The following is a 16421-nucleotide window of genomic DNA, read 5'->3' on the forward strand; positions in this document are numbered from 1 at the left end:
ACTGCAGTGTGAGCCTAAGGGCCTATCCACATGGATTTCTTTTTGGTATCAAGGCCATGCTTGGTTACAACTAGAAGGGCCAAGATGTATCCAAGTTTAACTATCCTGTGGATATATGGGATATACAGGAACCCAAGGTGAATTTAGCAGGCTTTCAAGTGTGTTCCAGTTAGGGATCTGGACTCTAACTGGAACTATGGGAACTCGAAAGTGCTTATAGCCAAGTTGTGTAATGGCTGGGTATTGAAATGAACCATAAATGTGACGACACAGAAATATCTACAAAGATTAAATACCTCATGTTTCAGTCATTGTAAAGTCATTAATTGACTCTATGTTGTAGAAGTCTTTGGATACCTAAGAGAATGCCTGTAGTATTTATTTGTGTTTTGATAAGTGTTTAAGGCTACTCACTAGATAATCAAGCGGCTAGTCCAAATTTGCCTCCCCACACATCCTCCCAGTTTAAACGGGCTGCCCTTTCAAACCATGGACATGACAAAATATTTGATTGCTTACATTTATATTGTCTTCGAAGGTCACAGTGATGGAATTAGATGCTTCTTACAAAATGCTATTAACCACACTAATCCTACCTAACCAGGTGCTGACTATTCTCAGGGTTTGCCTCTCTCTCCTTGTTGTTTCTAGTCAGGCTGAAAGTTCCCCAGCAGCTCACATTCACACTAAGGGGAAAAGGTGTGATCTCTATCTATGCCACACTGCACTTTGCTGAGAAAAGGCAAGAGACCAAGCTGAAGCTATACAGAGATAGTAGCAACAAAGGATCTGCCCTCAAAATCACTATTTTGAGAAAGCAATGGTATGAATAAGGCATGAATGACCCTAGCAGAGAATTCAACAATGGGGCAAGGGAAGAAAAGATGGACACAATGTGAGGTCGTGAGGTTTCTTGTAAACTCAACGCAGTGGTGAAGTCACCACTGTGTGTAGCTGCTTTGAAACATGGCTACTTGTGCTGCAGAAGAAAAACCACCAGCATAGTTTGATTACATACTGATCTTTAATCTATAAAGAAAAGAAGTTTAAATTCAAAGTTTAACAGTATAAAAGAATAACAAATACTTTTTAAAACAAAAATACAAGATAACACACAGTTGCATCTTGGTTCCTCCTGCTGTCAAAGCTTAGAGTACACAATTTCTGGGGTACAATTCCACTGCTTACAGTGTTTCCTATCACTTCAGCATACGTTGAAATTCAAATGAAACATGTTTATTTGCAAAAAAGCTTTTCCAGGTACAAGCTCAAGCCAGGGTGCTATTATGATTAGGTAGTCACATGTCAGATCCCACACATAATTTAAACAAACCAGAATGAAATCACTGCTTGTTGCAACATTCCTGCCTTTTCATGTCAGCTCCTAGGTGCCAGCAGTCCATCTACCACTGCATTGATCAGCCCAGCTGCTTGTAACTCACAGTTGTTCAAGAGCTGAACCTTTTTCACTTGGGTCCCTTGCTCTAAATTCACATCCGCAAGTTCTTATTCCCCTCAGACACACACACATAAAAGCACTGGGGGGAAAAATGATAGAAAAGGTACGAAAACTTGTGAGAACTTCTTTCAGACAGCAAGGAAAAAGCCTCAGGCAGGGGCAATGTGAGTATCCCCTCCTGACGGCAACCGTTCATTATTTGTTCAGCTTTTCCTCTAGTGGACCCCGAGGCGAACCAAAGAGTTGATGGGGGCAGCCAGGTGTAGGGGAAGAAAAGGTTGAGCAACCTGTTTAGCCTTCCCTGTCTCTTTATAGGTAGATTTACAATTCTGACCCATATAAACTCTTTTTGTGCTTTGCACTGACCACAGAAACATTCTTTTAAGCCCAGGACGAAGCAGACTGGTGGGACATTATAACCCACCTTACTCCTTGTTGAAAACAAGCTCCTTTGTGAAAACAAACAGGGGAAAAAATCCTACCAAAACTTATAATGGAAGGCACCTCAAAAATGGATAAAAGGATACATTTTTCTACAAGCATCCCAACTGTAGAATAACTGTTTTGAATCCATTAGTGGTTGCATTCTCATTGCGTGATCTTTGGAAAGCGTAATAATAACAATAAAACCAAAATGAAATAAAATATTGCCACCAATGAAAAATCTGTTCACTTAAAAACTGCAAAACCAAGTAAACAGCAATTTACACACTTCCCTCAGTCCTGCAAACCTGAAACATCCAACACTGCTTGGACAAAATTAAGAATACAGTAGACTTTTCAGCATAACTCTACTTAAATGACAGTATTGATTAAGAAAAACAAGGCATACTACTGAAACCAAAATACATAGAATCAGGTTTCTATGCTACTGTTTTCCAAAAAGCTATTCTTTAAAAAATGGTTTAAATGCAAACTTTTACATCTCCAACACGTTTTACATATTGCAGACAACAAAAGAATACACATACATTGTATGTGATAATTTTTCAAAACTAGCCATTACATTTTCACAGATTAAAAAAAAAAAGTCTGTTTAAATATTTCATTTCTACAAAGTGAATTTACATTTTTAAGTACAAAGTGCAAATACTACAGTTGTTTTTATTGCCGTTTGGTGAGGAAATCTCCCACATGTCGAAGAGATCTGCCTTGGATCAGTAAGCTGTTCACCCTTGCTTCTTTGAAACTTGCTGAAAGAAAGAAAGTTGGAAAAAATTGCATTATTAATGATGTTTTCAAGTAATCTAGTATAAATATTTATCTCTGTTTTTCAGCAGTGTCCACATGCCATTATCAGAACAAGAGTTCTGCACAAATATATATGGGGAATAAAAAAAAATCCCTGCCTTGTACCCCTTCAGGGCATCTACAAACAAGGGTATGAGCAACATCTTTACGATTTCTTACCTATGGCCTCTTTAAATCTATACCTGTCAAACACACAGTTTTAGCAACTGCCTGGGCAAGTCCCTGGTGCAATATACCTTTCTATGGCATGTAATGTATAAGGAATGGGCTGCTGGCCAAAGTCTTCTGAAAAATCTATAGTTTCCTTGTGAACTTTTTGCTAGGCTGCAAAAGACCCTCTGGGTCTCATTGACAGGGCGTGTGTATGGATGTGTATGTTTGTTGGACAGGGTGGAACTGAGCAAGGGAAATATACCTGGCCACTGCCCCAGCTCTGTCAGATCCATTGTCTATTTGACCTCTTTTAGGGCAACAGCTGAGACTCAGTTAGCATATTAGTATATGTATCTATGCCTGCTTTCTTTCAGTAAGCTTGTATGTGGGTGTACGCAAACAGATGTGCACATATGTCAGTACTGGGGTCAGTACTGGGAGTGAAGGAAGTGTAGCGATAGGACGAGGGTAATGGTTTTAAACTGGAAGAGGGGAGATTTAGATTAGATATTAGGAAGAAATTCTTTACTGTGAGGGTGGTGAGACACTGGAACAGGTTGCCCAGAGAAGCTGTAGATGCCCCATCCCTGGAAGTGTTCAAGGCCAGGCTGGATGGGGCTTTGAGCAGCCTGGTCTAATGGGAGGCGTCCCTGCCCATGGCAGGGGGGTTGGAACTACATAATCTTTAAGGTCCCTTCCAACCCAAACCATTCTATGATTCTATGATACATTTAAAAAAAATCAGGAATACATGTCTAAGCAAACATAAACATATATATAACTGAACTGCCGCTATAAACTAGTAGAAAATGAGCTCGTGAGTGACCATCACTTGAGTGGTGCAAATCTGATCACTCCTTCTTAGATGGGTGGTTTCCTTTGAGCAGCTCCTACCTAGCCCAGTTGCTTTTCAATAACTTCCTTTCAAGTGAAAACTTTTGTGATGAAAACCACCTTCTGCATTTGCAGCCTTGTATTGTTTGAGTATGAAACGGCCAACAGATGGTTTGCTGAGCCAGCCTTAATTTAATGCTATCATTTGTCAGCAACAGCTTTTAAAATAATTGGTGCTGAGTCAGCAGAATTATTGGACAAAATTAAACAAAACATAGGACACTTTTATTACAGATTCTGCAAGTCAGGATCAGATTACAAGAAAGGGGAGAGGGGTTGTCATGCTTCAAGTGTAATGCACGTGTGCCAGTAATTGCCATTATATAATTAAAATAACCCCTTTGAATGGTTTTGAGTTCTGACAGGATAATTGTTTTCAGGCTGCCTTGTTTAAAGCATAAGTGATTTGTGGGGGGAACTTGAAAAGTTAAGACCACAAACATTTGTTTAAACAAACACAAACTTATCACATCTCTCTAGCTGTGAGAATATTTTATACTCCATCAAAGGTATGTAGGAGGTCTCTGGTAGAACCCACAACCAACGTTGAGCTTGCCTTAGGAAGTGTGAACCTAACATCAAACAAATCAGAGATAAAGCCAGAAACAAATTGACTAGCAAGAATGAGAGGAAGATTTCTCTTGGCTTGAGGGGAGGTTCACCCTGGGTCGAGTTTTTAACTAATTAATCTAGCTTTCTGATAGATGGAAAGACATTAACCACAACTATGGTTTTTCAGATATTTTTAGCCAAATTCCCATTTTCCCATCTGCAGTGTTATCTGAGCTGTTCTTATGTTTCTATGAATATTTTTAAAAACAATTCAGCATTTACTGATGCTTCAGTGGGAATTAACCATTTAATTCCTCTAACACAAAAGTGAGGCAAGAATGGTATGAAGATGATTCTTTTACTTAGACCATTCAAATAAATGGTGGACTCACAAGTCCTTCCTCAGACCTGTGCAAAAGTGCCGGGATGCTGTGCCCATGTTGTCCAGAAAAGTTAATCTTCAGTATTAATTATAAAAATAGTCACACACAAATGAGAATCCGTTTTTTAACCTTTTTCCTGAGCTTCCATTTGAATCCCTCCTTTTCAATGTGTACCTTTCCTTGATTTAAAAAAATCTGCTTTTATGCCTTTTGTAGCTCTGAATGCTTTGAGTAGCCAAAACACCACGAATGACATACATTGGTGTTATTCCGAAAAACAAAATCAAGCCTTTGCAGAAAATTGATGCAAAAACAAATCACAGATTATGTTGTCAGGGCACTTGACATTTTATTTGCTACAATGATTCTGCAGACCTAACCAATTTTAGTTTTAACACACATTAGCAGACTGATGCAAATCCTAGTTCTCCAGCATCATTTTGCTCAGCCAGCAAAGGCATTTGAAAGTGACAGCTCTTTTCTCTTCACTAAGATTTTAAAAGGTGTTTAAAACCACCATACAGTAATTCAGTGGGGTTTGTTAAAGATGTAGATTTTCACAGGGCATGGGAAATGCATAGCTTTTTTCAAAAAGAGTAATTTCAATCAAAATTTGTGTCTATAGTATGACTCACAGGAAAGGTAATGGAATTCAGTTAAAGCAAAAGGTAAATGAAGTTAAAGCAGCACACATTTAAAAGTGTATGGGAATGCCAACATTCAGGAATGCAGAAGGCTCATACGAGGGCTCAATTACACTCATCTAATTATCACTAACCTAGATGCCAATAACACTTTGGTAGGAACATCCACATGCAGGCATTTATGCATAGTTACTCCACACCGGTAGTTGACTAATTCAGCTTTCCTTAGAATTTAAGTCAAAATGTGCTTACATTTTCCTGGCAAGTCTGCAGAATGGTAGATTAATGTAGTTTGAAGCTGAAACCCCAAGAAATTCATCTGGGAAAGACAGTAATGGAGATCTTGCTCTCCTCAGTACTCACCTGCCTGCTGGATGAAGTGCTCTCAGTGTTGGTTTTAGGGGCTGTTAAAGGAGGGAAAGGAAAACATTACGAATATAGTTTGCAAGTTAAATGTAACATCCCCAAGAACCGAAGCCCTCATTCTGATATTGTTTAGAGCAGGGTAACTGCACAGCTTTCAATAAATGAGATAAAATATTTCAGATCTTTCCCTGAAACATCCACTTTTTTCTTTCCTCAATGCAGGTGTTGCTTCTATCATGTTGTATGAAAGTTGAATGACAGCATTTCTTGCCAGCTAATATGTGGCATTGGCTTAGGATAGATTGCATCTAGTCAATGTTGAACATTTCAAACTTACTAAATCTTTAGTAGTGAATATAGCCTATTATCCCTGGTAGGAAAGAAGCATGGACAAGCAGACTGTCTGGAAAGCATTCTCTTGCTTAAAGACATGGCACAGAACAGCTCTACCAGCCAAAGACGTTGTTCTCACTCTAAATGAGGAAAAATAATCGCAGCTACATGAGTCTGCTTGCCCATTCAACTTCACAAGCAAACTTGGGAAGCTGGGGAGGACCTCACCCTCTTGATTTCCCATGTCAGTTTGTTAGTCAATCAAGCTGCATTGGGACAAAGGGGAAGGAAAGTGGACCTTGAAAAATACTGCAGAAAGTACCATTCCCCTGATAAAGTAAGCTTTGCGGTTCTCTGGATTTTACACTGCTTCAAATGATTCTCACAAGACACCTGGGTCTCACACAGAGTGATACAGAGCAGCCTCCTTATCTCAGCTTTCACACTTCAGGTGACTATTCTTTCAGGTGATACCTTCAGGTCTCACCTATTCCTAGAAATGTAACTCTAGCTTTAGTGGAGTGGTGGCTGATTTCTTTCGTGCAAGTGAAAGGATTATCAGAAAGAAAAATTTAATTATTAAGCAGGAGAAACAAAATAGAATGCTGATATTCCAACAACAGCAATTTTTATTGTCTTGTCTTCAAAAATATGTATTTCTAGGAAAGCAACCAAATTATTTGGTTTAGAATTTTTTTCCAAGTGGATGCCATTAGTTTTTAAATGCAAAAGTTCTGAGGTATTTTTTCCTTCCAAAAGTTAATGTTCTCATTACTGACAGCATTTTGTTTTGAGAAGCTCTGTTAAAAACCTCCACTTATGGTGAACATAATTTTTTCTTTAGCTAAATCTATGTGTGGTCTTCATATAATTTCATGCCTAATACAACTTTCTTTTCCGAAACAAGCAGCTTATGTGAAGCAGGAGAATCCTAATTGTTTTTCTCGCTGAAATGGGCACAAGAAAAAATGGGGTTTGGTTTGAGTCTTTCTGTAGCTTTGCTTTATGCCCTGGAGCAATGACTTTGGACCCAAATTTCACCTACAATAAGACCAGAGTGACAGCTGCAGCAGGACAGAGTGTCTGGATGTTAACATACGGAGTGACTGTAATGGCCTCCACTTTAAGATACTAGTCTGCCAAATTGTGGAAATGAAAAAGGTGTTACATTTCAGTTTCAACATTTATAGCATAAATATAACAACTGTTAGCCACCTTCATATACATTTTTTTCACCTCCCTCACCTAAGTGAAAATTGTAAGGTATTATTACTAGGTCCACAAAAAAAAAAAAACCCACAGAAAAAGAAGTCCTACATTTGATATATTTGTTTTGAGAGATCTGTTTCTGTGAGACATAGACAATTTACTTTTTTAGTATAATGTAAACCTATTCCTTCTTTCTGCGGTATTCCCTTTGTAGGCTTGAATACAATCAATTTTGTGGAAACCATTCTGACTGCATTTCCCACTTGACTTGCTTTTCATTTCCTATGACACCTTTGTTTTACTGCCCTGGCTTCACTTTAAGGCCCTAGACAACAAAACAATTTGCCTATATTCATGTTCTACAGATTCTTACAGTATGGGGATCTACTCTTGTTGTTTACTTTTTTTTTTAAAAAAATTCTTCTTCATTTTCAGGAATTGTGTGATTGAATTCTGCAGGGACCATTACACACTAGTTAGTTGTATCCCTTTCTATCAGTTTGGCAGTGAGGTAAGGTGGCTGTGTACCAGCAGTTGTTCCACCTGTTTGGCAGATGATCGCATTCCTCGCTGTATCTCTAAACTACGTTCGAGAAACGCGAAGTCATTAGAGAGCTCAACAATGTGCTTCCCTCCCAGCAGGAATCCAAAAAGCACAGGTGTGATACTTCCACTCATTCAGGACATAGTACTGTAATAACATTAAACTGGCTTTTCGATGACTGTTAATGTTATCGTTTCCTCTTAGGTTTCCTACTGTAATACATTTAATGGTCAGAATCAATGGGAAATCTTTGATTCTGTTGGACCAAAGTGATGATTTGCCTACACAGAAGCAGCTTTCCTGCCATCTGCCCTAAGTAACAGCTGCATTAGCTACAGACAGGTGTGTTCTTTCATTTTGTGTACTTCTGGCATACACAAATATGAGACTTTGTCAGCTTTTAAGAATCTAGTGAAGAAGATAGAAAAGGTTCTTACTATGGCGTTTCTTTGTTTCTGCTTTACCTTCTTCTTTTGTTACTCCCAAGCAGCCCATTAATTCTTGAACTGACAAGGACTTATCATTGTTCACATCACAGTATTCCACAAACTTCTTCACACATTTTTTGGGTTTTGATTTCTTTCTTAGGAATCTCTTAAATGGCTTGATTTCTTTCTTGCCAATGTCACCACTGGAATTTTTGTCTAGCTGTTTGAAATACCAATGGACCACTCTCTCTTCCAAAGTATGATTTGGATCAGGCTCTGAAACCCTGAAACAGAAAACAAGAGTTTAGTCTTAATTCTGATATGTAAACCTCAGTTTATACCTTCATTTCAGAATAGTTAAATTACTGTCAGATCTTTTCTTACATAAACCTCCCTGCTTCTGGCCACTAGCTTCTTGTAGTGAATCCCTCTTTTTTCTATTTGGTCAACTGTATCCTAAATTTTACACTAAGGGTTGGAATCTGCTCTTAGTTAACTCTCTGACACTGTGTTGAGGTCAGCAACATACTCAGAAAACAGTGCTTTCCCCTTCCATTTCCGGAAACAGAGAAAAATGAAGAGAGACATCAAAGAGAAAGACAGTTTATAGATGGCAGAGACATGAAAACGCATAATATACCCAACTCAAGTAGGTCAACAGTCAGCATCGCTAAATACCTAGGCTCCAATTACAACCCATGATGCTCTAAGCGGCACTTAGAGATAGATACTGAAATCTAAGTTATAACAATGAACGCCACCTCCTCTTAAATAAAGTCACCTAAATGTAAGTTATAACAATAAATGCAACCTCCTCTTCAGATAGTAAGCACCTAACCTGCAGACACCCAAAGCTTCACAGAAGCTTATGCATTTTTAATGGTACCTGTGACTGTTGAGAGCATTAGTGTGTTTTACAAGCAAATAGGCAAAATATGAATCAGGAAGGAAGCACACATTCATCAAGTAAAGCCTGAGAGGAGAACAAAGACTGAGACACGGTTGCACCAGCAGCTACGGATAAACTCTAAGCTGTGCTGCTGCTGAGAATTCATCTACCAACTGCATCAGTTTAGTGAACATGGTCCACCATGGTAACTGAAGTAAAGTTTCCCAGATAGGTTTTTGGAAATTTACCCTTTGTGAAGGCAGAAGCAGCATTACTTCTCAAAGCCCTCAACAATCCATTTTCACTGCCTGAATTCTTTTCAAGACATACAAAAAAGGTTTGAAACCCACCGGCTGGAAGACAATGATGGATCAGAGACCGCATGCACCATATCCGTGGACAATGCATCCAAAACACTAGTCAGGAACTCATTCTTCTTGGCCCCAGGACAACCTAGAAAAACAACATATTTTTTTTTCTTTTCTGTTTTCCTCTTTTTACAACATTTAACTTCCAACAATAGTTCAAACTTACAGATAGATGTGAATCCCTGCACACAAATTCCCATAAATTGTGGACAAGTTCAGAACATAATTCAAAGACGAGCATCTAAATTCAGGTACATATTTGTAATATAACGCAGGAATAGAAAAACTTCCTTTTGAACTCAAGCAAGCGGGACTCTGGTTTGCATATCTTGGGTCCCTCTCTTTCAATTTTGGGCATTATTTTTCCTTCTTTCAGATGTTTTTTCCACGGGTGTCACATTTTGAAAAGAATAGCTTTGAAACAACAGAAAGTTGTACATGACACACAGCACTTGAAACCCGGACTAGAACCCCATAGCACAATACTTCCTTCAGATTTCCACCTTTGCTCCTCTGAACTACTATTTGCTTTCTCAAAATGTTCTCTCAGTGCATCGTTTTTCTTCCCTGTAAAATTACAGTCAACTCCTTTCCTCTTTCATTTTTCTCTTGGACAGGGGTTAACTCACACTATACAGCAGCTAGCCCAATAGGATGCTGTTAGTTGGTACTTTGGTTCATACTGTGGGATCCTACGGCGATGCTAGATCATGCTCCTAATTACATTCCCTATGCCACAAAGCTCTTCTCTGAAAGAAACCGACAGCACATTTCAGAAACATAATACATCAGATAAATATATACCAAAAGATACACTCTTAGAGCAGTGCAGCTGGAGCAGACAAATTCATCTGACAAGTGCTTGGATGTTGACACATGGAGGTTTGCTTATACAACACACCTGCTTCCTCTCCTCTTCCCTAGAGCCCTGAGCCAAACACCAGGTCTTCACCTAGCCCCGTAGTAGCTGAGTTAAACTCTAAAATGGTCCATGAGCAGTGACATGGAGATCACAAGCTTGAAGCTGGAGCCCACGGTAGGACTTTCACAATTCTGTGCCAGAGGCCCACTTACCTGCAGTTCTGTTCTTAAGTGAAAATGGAAACACTTTGAAGTGTTGTGGTAAAGGAAGATTAGTTAATCAGTAGGGATTCGTTATTTCATTACGCTTCTCAGCAACCTCTGGAGCAAGCAGTAGGATTATCTGAGCCTGAAAAGCCTCATCTTGCCCAGCAAATTATTTTTAATACATCCCATGTTGATCCAAGGAAATGAACCTGTGTTATATTAGCCCTTAGCCGTGTTGCAGTAAGAATAGCTCAGCTATTATGTATAGCAGCAGCACCCACTACATATTATTGTCTAACACATTCATGCAGTTATGAGTTCCCTGTCTCTTATGTGCTAGGCTTTGGCACCAGGGATGTTTTATTCCAGTAACTATAAAAGGCATATAACAGGAATTCACTGAAGCAAGTTTCACTGCACTAAAAGCACACACCTGAAACTAGATGTCACTCTCCTAGATATGTTCCTCTTCCCTTAGTCTTTAACCAGTTGTTTTTCTCCCCTGTTACAACAGGGAAAAAATTAAAAAGAAAAAAAAAAAAACAACCCAACAGCTATGACTATAATCCTAAATTCGAGTTCAGTGAGACAAGCACTTGAGCTTTCTCTCTAAGGCACAGAAATGAGAAGGGTGGCAAGAGATTAATAGGGAGGGACAGAAGACTATACCAACAGGTTGCTGGCAGCATTCAGTGTGTAATTCAAAAGTATATTCTCTAAAGCAAAGAGCTTGCTGGTAAGTAAGGCTCAGACACTGCAACTGTGTAAGTGAATTGTGCATTGTGATTTAAATGAAGCCACGTCGTGTCGTGATTTAAATAAAGCCAATTAACTTTGTAACTCACAAAACCACATATGCCCAGTGTATTGTGTTTGCATGACAATGTTTTGGTAGCGGGGGGCTACAGGGGTGGCTTCTGTGAGAAGCTCCTAGAAGCTTCCCCCACGTCTGATAGAGCCAATGCCAGCTGGTTCCAAGATGGACCCACTGCTGGCCAAGGCTGAGCTTTGGGTGGTAGCACCTCTGGGATAACATATTTAAGAAGGGGGAAAAAAAACCTGCACAACTGCAGGCAAAAAGAGGAGTGAAAATATGTGAGAGAAACAACTTTGTAGACACAAAGGTCAGTGAAGAAGGAGGGAAGGGAAGGTGCTCAAGGCATGAGGGCAGAGATTCCCCTGGTGAAGACCATGGTGAGGCAGGCTGTCCCCCTGCAGCCCATGGAGGTTAATGGTAGAGTAGATATTCCACCTGCAGCCCATGGAGGACCCCATGCTAAAGCACGTGGATGCCCAAAGGAGGCTGTGACCTCAAGGGAAGTCTGCGCTGGAGCAGGCTCCTGGCAGGACCCGTGGAGAGAGAAGCCCCCACTGGAGCAGGTTTGCTGGCAGGACTTGTGACCCCACGCTGGAGCAATCTGTTCCTGAAGGACTGCACCCCATGGAAATGACCCACACTGGAGCAGTTAATGAAGAACTGCAGCCCATGGAAAAGACTCATGTTAGAGAAGTTTGTGGAGGACTGTCTCCCATTGGAGGGACCCCATGCTGGAGAAGTAGAAAAGTGTGAGGAGTCCTCCCCTGAGGAGGAAGGAGCGGAAGATGCAACATGTGATGAAGTGACCACAACTCCTATTCCCCATCCCCCTGTGCCACTGCGGGGAAGGAGGTAGAGAACTCAGTAGCAAGGTTAAGCCTGTGAAGAAGGGAGGGGTGTGGAGAAGGTGTTTTTAAGGTTTGGTTTTAGTTCTCATTATCCTACTCTGATTAGGCTGGTAAAAAAATAAACTAATTTCCCCAAGTCGAGTCTGGTTTTGCCCATGACAGTAATTGGTGAATGATCTCTCCCTGTCCTTATCTCGACCCACAAGCCTTTCATTATATTATTCTCTCCCCTGTCCAGCTTTGGTGTGCACCTGGTCAACCCACCACACCATGAGACGAGCAGGCAGAGCCCAAGCAGTTCCCATGCAGAAGGCACGTCCAGCCATGTTAGTATGGCAACCTGCCTGAATCAAGCTACTAAGCCTCTGAGCATCCTACTGAGCTCAGCACTACATCTTGCAAGCAAGGATACTTGGCCTGTGCACCAGAGTTGGTTCTCTTCAAAGGACAGGCAAAAAGAGGTCTGTCCGAGGTTCTCCACGTAGACCTATCTTGAATGATACAAGTTTTATCCATTTCGTGCTGCGTATGTGTTACTGGCATCAGGCAGAAGCCTGAATTTTGCTCCAAACGTGAGTTGCTAATTGATACAGGGCTCATGGAAAATGCAGACAATAATACTTCAGCATATAACAATGCAGCGCAATATGGAGACAAGAGAATTTGACTTTTTTCTTTCTCTGTCCTTTGTTGGACAGATAGTAATGTTAATACCCAATTTGATTTAGGAACTTCAGATGAATTTTTTATGTTAGTTATGAGTGTATTCCTGAAACATTTGGAAGAAACAAAAATGTATGCTTTAGGTAGTTTCCAGTGCCGTCCAGGGAGTTGCTGAGTGTACATATGCTGCAGATGTAGGGATCAAAATCATGACTTAGCTTGCTATTTATAAGATACAGCTAGGTAGGGGAAAGTATCAACTTCTAAATTCACAGGAAATCACGGGGAAAAAAATCCATAGTTTAAAGCCTGTCTCTGACAATTTTCCCTAAGATTAGGAAAGGTTTCTAAATGTGTATTGCATAAAGTTGCAATAGCAGCCGACAGCAATAGAAATCTTCTCATAGAAAAGAAATCTCACTGTTAAAACAAACACAATCAGTTGCTGTGAAACCCTCTAAATTACAACTCTACTATTTAACGTAAAATGACACCCTACAAAATCCTCACCAGTCAAATAAGGAGAAAATATTCAGTTTCTCCCAATTACAATTTTTGCTGATGTGTGGGCAATCACACAGCAATTTACCTCACAGTGAAATCTCTGTTCTTTGCAGGTGTTATTAACTCAGAATAATTCTCTGGAGGCTTCACGCTGGGCTTTAATTTTCAACAAACGTGTGGATGAAATGGCAAGGCTGGGGGAGCTTTCGCTTGATTGTAATGAATAATTCACTCTTAGTGGACTAAATACAGAAAGGGAAAGACTAGTCTCTTATGGGAGCCTTATGCTTCTCACTACGGTTTATGTGCTTCAGTTTCTTCTTCTGCAGCTGCTTGTCCTGTGTGGATTTGACAGCTTACATAAATAATAATTTGTTGTTAAAGAGTTGCAGTTGAAACCACATGGAATTAACCTACAGGTTCAGAGATGTAACACAGAGTTGAGTGTTTGCTTTAAGGATAGTTTTACCCAGAGTAAACCTGAGACCAACAAATACATACCACAAATGACAGCAATATACAAACACCTAATTTCAGCTATAATGTAAAGGTAATCAAAGAATCGTCATTATTTGTTATATATCTCATACGTACACGTGTGTCTATATTATAAATATATCTACCTTTAGTACTGAAGATGGATTTTTGGAGTTTAATCTGTGGGGCAGTTGTCTATAAACCTTCTAAAATATGCACCTCCGAGTGCCTTGGAGCTCCCTGCTTAGTTGATAATAATCTACTACTGTCAATCTTGGGAGATTATCTTTTACAGCACTTCTGAAGTCATGGCTAGAAAAGTATTTTGTTCATTTCTGTAAAAATGTGAATATAATAGATAAGATTAATCATTTTAAAAGGAGGTTTACATCAATCTTCCTGCAAGAGAGGAAACTGTCTTGAGTCAGTCACTCAAGTAATTAAAGGCATGACAACTTCCAATTAGCAAATCTAAACCTTCTTTTTTACTCAAATACAATGACCACTGAAATACCTCTGAGGATTATAAATAAGTTTTGATCTGCCAAAAATCAGAATGATCAGAACTATTCATGATTCTTTTGCAGTTTTGACTTCACTGACATATAGTGCTATACAGGAGAAAAGAATTTAAGAAAGTTTGTCAGTGCTACTGGTTATGCTGGGAGACAAACAAGGAAAATATTTTTTTTCTTTTACTTTTATTCTAAACACACATATATGTACAGTTCCTGAGTTTACTTCTGTTGATCCATATAAATCACAAGTTTGTGTTTGTCTAGATATGCTGAGGGTACTCATTTTCTGGAGGACTTGCTAAGCTCTTCCTGAGCTCCATTCCACTAAAAAAGCTCTTTAAAAGATGAGCCTGGGAACTGAAATTTATAACTCTACTAGAAACTAAAAATCATGGCCTCAATAGAGTCAGTGGTTTTATGGCTCACTGCAGTTTTTCCTTCATTGCATCTCATCGTAACCTCTCACAAACAGTAATTATCTACCTCTTAGTCTCTGTTCTAGAGGGCTTGAGGGGCTTTCTTTTCTTTTGTCTTCTCTTTTCCCTTCCTTCCCTTCCCTTTTCTCTTTCTCTCTTTTTTCTCTTTTTTCTTTCTTCTCTTTTTTCTTTCCTCTCCTCTCCTTTCTGCTCTTCTCTGCTCTTGTTTTTTTCTTTCAAATATTCTTACCAATCAAAAGTATTAAGTTAAACTCAGAGCCAAATTCTCTTTTATCTCTGCTTACCCAAATTTCAGAAATAATAAAGTAGAATAGAAGAGATGTTAGCTGGAGGGGAGCTACAGATCCATTGGTTTGTAGCCCTAGATCTCTATGTCTTACCGGGGAAGAAGTATTATTTCTGGAGGAGGGCAAGAAGCAGATTTCAGTTTTCCACACATATTTAACTTTATTTTTGTTACTATTTTAAAATGATCTTTCTGTTCTAATTTCAGGGGTGAAAAAACAAAAGAGTTAACAAAAGATGCTCTTTCAAGGCCCTACCCTTCAATCCCAGGCATTCATATCATACCAGAAGTGCATTGAGTGGGATTTGTTGAACTTGAGCCTGCTAAAATGAGGTGTCTCACCCATAACAGTTATTTAAGCTCAGTATAAAGGAACCCATTCAGAAGGCATTCATCCCAACTACCTTAGACTTTTTCTTAGACTAGGATAGGATCCCCCTTAAAATGTATCTCTTCTTCCCCATTAACCACTGAGGAAGCACAGACAGCTAACTTACACTCTCAGGTGGTGTAAAACTGCTTGTGATGAATTCTATATCTGTCTGCTTTGTAAGTTCATTTGGACTCAAACTATTCTGTTATTCTTTGGGTAAATGTGGTGGAAAGAAAGGATAATGTTCATAGCAGGAACACATATGATTCTATAAACAGTTTTCACTGGCAACCGAGTGACAAAGTTAGGCTAGGGCATTTGTTGATAGGGAAAGCAGTTCATTACATTTATTTTAGTTCTTGTAATATTGTTAAACAAGAAAAGGAGAATCGGAACATCACAGCATAAAACGGGCAATGTGAAATGACTAACTTTTCATTATCACATTTTAGTTTGTTTTTTTCCTCCACAAGAGTTTGAAAACCTTTTGAAAAGCAAATTTCTTGCTGCTAACAGTTCAGAGATGTCACTGTAAGAACAGGCAGGGATGAACCAGCTAGAACACTGTAATCTTCTCGGATGCCATCCAAACCTCAAAGCAGAACTTAAGAAGGTCTGTGGATCTTATTTGCCTTTTCTAAACACTCTCTTGTGGACTCTTACCTTTCTAGTTTTGACTGGGAACATGAAAAATGTCTGAAAACTCAGATGATAAGCAGGTCTCGCTCCTTTGCTGCCTAACTGAACATAAGGCATCTGATGTTTTTATTAGGTAGTCACTGCCTACGCAATATCTACCCAGTTTTGGAGGCCAAAGACATTTCAGTATGTTGAGAAGAATCTGAAATCCTGAGCATTTAGGTGCAGCCTGTGCTGATGCAAACTCCTAACCTTTAGAGGCTTGTCGCCTTACGTTTAACTTGACCTGCAGTATAGCCATGTGGGTCCAGCTTCTGT

At 39.4% G+C, this 16421-nt stretch overlaps 1 protein-coding gene across 7 annotated transcripts in view; it reads right to left on the minus strand.

Moving 5' to 3' along the window:
• Window positions 1–1007: 1007 nt before the first annotated feature.
• Window positions 1008–16421, minus strand: part of SMOC2 (SPARC related modular calcium binding 2) — a 148533-nt gene continuing 133119 nt past the window's right edge. For 4 of the 7 annotated variants that reach the window (XM_074580205.1, XM_074580202.1, XM_074580204.1 and 1 more), the window contains exons 10-13: window positions 9456–9558; window positions 8226–8500; window positions 5700–5740; window positions 1008–2652 (exon numbers count right to left, since the gene is read on the minus strand). In XM_074580205.1, coding sequence (XP_074436306.1) covers window positions 2629–2652; window positions 5700–5740; window positions 8226–8500; window positions 9456–9558 — 443 coding nt within the window. In that variant the 3' untranslated portion in view covers window positions 1008–2628. The remainder of the gene's footprint in view (window positions 2653–5699; window positions 5741–8225; window positions 8501–9455; window positions 9559–16421) is intronic. The other 3 variants (XM_074580207.1, XM_074580206.1, XM_074580203.1) reach the window with 1 other exon arrangement.

This window comes from Larus michahellis, chromosome 3, assembly GCF_964199755.1.
Source record: "Larus michahellis chromosome 3, bLarMic1.1, whole genome shotgun sequence".
Taxonomy (NCBI): Eukaryota; Metazoa; Chordata; class Aves; order Charadriiformes; family Laridae; genus Larus; species Larus michahellis.